General features: G+C 46.5%; 1 protein-coding gene across 1 annotated transcript; it reads left to right on the forward strand.

Moving 5' to 3' along the window:
- Nucleotides 1–204: 204 nt before the first annotated feature.
- Nucleotides 205–3,282, forward strand: LOC141588367 (uncharacterized). The gene is made up of 3 exons (XM_074409813.1): nucleotides 205–979; nucleotides 1,103–1,371; nucleotides 3,130–3,282. Exons 1-3 carry the CDS (start codon nucleotides 205–207, stop codon nucleotides 3,280–3,282), a joined length of 1,197 nt encoding a protein of 398 aa, XP_074265914.1.
- Nucleotides 3,283–3,498: the final 216 nt, after the last annotated feature.

The following is a 3,498-nucleotide window of genomic DNA, read 5'->3' on the forward strand; positions in this document are numbered from 1 at the left end:
CTAGAGTTAAGAGAGATGCTAAGTAGGGTTCCAGGACTGCCTCCCCCACTTGAGAAAGCAGCACCTGACAGTTATGCCGACTCGCCATTCGTGGACGCCATATCCATCACAGCTATGCCAAAGGGATTCACAAGTCCAAATATGCCTCTCTTTGACGGCACAGCAGATCCCTTTGACCACGTAAGCCAGTACAAGCAGAAGATGATGACAGTAACAGCCGTAGGGCAGGTAAAAGAGGCCAGCATGTGCAAAGAATTTGGATCCACCTTAACAGGGCCGGCACTTCGATGGTTTGTAAGTCTGCCCAATAGGTCGATATCCACATTTGCCGAATTGGTGAATGCATTCACCCAGCAGTTTGCAAGCAGCAGGAAGCCACAAAAGCATGCAGGGGATCTATACAGAATCGTCCAGGGGGCAGGAGAAACCATCGAAGAATACAACACCAGATTCAACAATGAAAAGGTGGCAGTATGGGAATGTGATATTTCGACAGCAGTAGAAGCCTTCAGGAGGGGCCTCCACCATGATTCTGACTTGTATAAGCAGCTAACTATGCATCCTTGCCATAGCTTCGAAGCAGTGCAAGAAAAGGCTGCTACCGCAATCAGACTAGAGGAAGACATCCTAGCCAGAGCCAGCCTTCCTAATACACCGATTGTTTTCAGTACCTCAGCCGTAGAGAAATCAGGAAGAAAGCAACCTACCAGTAAGAGGGATGAAATATATAGGCCATATGGAAGGGGAGTCAACAGAATCGAAGAAAATCAATTACTTCCTACTCTGGCCGAATATGGATTCACTGTAGGTATCGGAGGAATCCTGAAAGCACTCAGGGAGATGGGAGACAGGGTAAGGTGGCCCAAGCCACCACTAGAAGAACAGGCATGGCGAAAAGATAGCAAGAAGAAGTGTGAATTCCATCGTGATATTGGGCATAACACTGAAGACTGTTACACACTACGAAGAGAGATCAAGCGTTTGTACGAACAAGGAGAACTGAGCCACCTATTACCACGTGGGGGCAAGTAGCAGGATAAGGTAGGCTCCGCGAAGCCTGCAAATCCACCCACATGCACCAAGATCATAAACGTGATAACAGGCGGCTCAGATATAAGTGGATTAACATACTCGGCAGCTAAAAGGCATGCCACCGGCACTAAGGGAGATAGACCAGCAAATTCTTGCAGAATTTCTCACAGTGATTTACCAGCCGTCACCTTTGATGAAGGAGACACATATGACGAACGGGAACATCATGATGCACTCATTATCACCCTATCAATGTCTAACTGCACAGTTAGAAAGGTCTTGGTAGATACAGGGCAGCTCGGTCAATCTGATTATGCTAAAAACCATAGAAAATATGGGGTTCAGCGAGAAGGATTTACAGAAGAAGATTATCCCGCTAGTAGGCTTCAGTGGGGAGACAGCCAACTCACTGGGCTAGATAGTCATCCTAACCTATGTAGGAGGGGTTAACAAGCAAATTAGATACCTGGTCATAGACGGACCCTCTACCTACAATGTCATCCTGGGAAGGCCGTGGCTGCACCAGATGAAGGCAGTCCCTTCAACGTATCACCAATGCATAAAATTCCCCACACCATGGGGAGTAGAGACAATAAGAGGAGATCAGGAGGAAGCTAGAGGCGTCTACAAGAAGGCCTTAAAGTGCACTGCCAGCCCTCCCGCATAGCAATTACAGAAACAGCCTGTCCAGGACGAATACATCGAGCCCCTAGTAGAAGAGCTGGACCAAATTAACCTGGACAAGCTGCACCCAGAAAGAACTGTTCTAATTGGAGCTGGATGCACATGAGGCCTGAGACAGCAATTAATCAAATTTCTGCAAGACAACATGGATTGTTTTGCATGGTCACACGATGACATGATAGGGATAGATCCGTCCATCATAACGCATAAGCTCAGTGTGGACCCAAAGTGTAAGCCCGTCCAACAGAGAAGAAGAAAGTTTGCAGCAGAAAGAAATAAGGTAATCAACCAAGAGGTAGATAGCCTCCTGGCAACAAAGAAAATAAGAGAAGTAAAGTATCCAGAGTGGTTGTCTAACGTAGTAGTGGTGCCTAAAAAGAATGGAAAGTGGAGAGTATGTGTGGACTTCACCGACCTCAACAAAGCATGCCCTAAAGATCCCTTCCCCCTGTCTCATATCGATGCAATGGTGGATGCAACAGTTGGGCACGAAATGCTGACATTTCTGGACGCATGGAGTGGCTACAATCAGATCAAGATGGATCATGCAGATCAAGAGAAGACGGCATTCATGTCTGAAAGAGGAATATATTGTTACAACGTTATGCCCTTCGGCCTAAAGAATGCAGGCTCCACATATCAGAGGCTGGTCAGCCGCATGTTTAAAGAGCAAATTGGAAGAACTATGGAGGTGTATATTGATGACATGGTGGTAAAGTCGGAAAAAGCCAAAGATCATATGCGGCACCTGGCAGAGACATTCAGCACCCTAAGGCAGTACAAAATGAAGTTAAATCCATCTAAGTGTACCTTCGGGGTATCCTCTGGCAAATTATTAGGCTATATTGTAACTCAAAGGGGAATAGAAGCCAGCGTCGAGTAGATCAAAGCCGTTTTACAATTAGAGTCACCAGAAAAACCTAAAGACGTTCAAAGGCTAGCTGGTAAGGTAGCAGCCCTGAGCAGGTTAATCTCAAGATCATCCGACAAGTGCAGGCTGTTCTATTATGTATTAAGAAAGAGTCAGAAGTTTGAGTGGACTGCAGACCACGAGCAAGCATTCAGAGAGCTGAAACACTACCTCAGCAGCCCACCATTACTGTCAAAACCGGAACCAGGAGAACCATTGTTCCTCTACCTAGCTGTCACAGAGGTGGCTGTAAGTGCCATTCTAGTCAGAGAACAGGAAAAGGAACAAAAGCCAGTATACTACGTGAGCAAGTCTCTGATACCGGCAGAGACCAGGTACACATCTCTCGAAAAATTAGTATTAGCACTGGTAGTAGCATCTTACAAGCTGCGCCCTTATTTTAAATCCCACACCATACGGTTTGTGACCAACTACCCGCTAAAATCTATCATGAGGAAGCCTGAACTGTCAGGCAGAATGTCGAAGTGGTCTGTACACCTCAGTGGATACGATATCAAGACGACCCCGTAAGCAAAGAATCAAATCGCAAGCTTTGGCGGACTTTGTGTCGACTTATTGACTATCCAAAATCGCGACAAGGAAATCCTCACCTTGGAAGGGAACAAGGAGGCAGAACTCTGGCAGATGTATATTGATGGAGCCTCCAACCAAAGGGGGGCAGGCGTAGGGTTGATCTTGCGGTCACCACAGGGAGACCTGATAGCACAAGCGGTAAGGTGCGAATTCAAGGCAACCCATAATGAAACGGAGTACGAGGCCTTGATATTAGGAATGAAGCTAGCTCTGGAATTAGGAGTCAGGCACCTGCACATATCCAGTGACTCTCTACTAATAGTCAACCATGTAAATGA

This window comes from Silene latifolia, chromosome 6, assembly GCF_048544455.1.
Source record: "Silene latifolia isolate original U9 population chromosome 6, ASM4854445v1, whole genome shotgun sequence".
NCBI lineage: Eukaryota > Viridiplantae > Streptophyta > Magnoliopsida > Caryophyllales > Caryophyllaceae > Silene > Silene latifolia.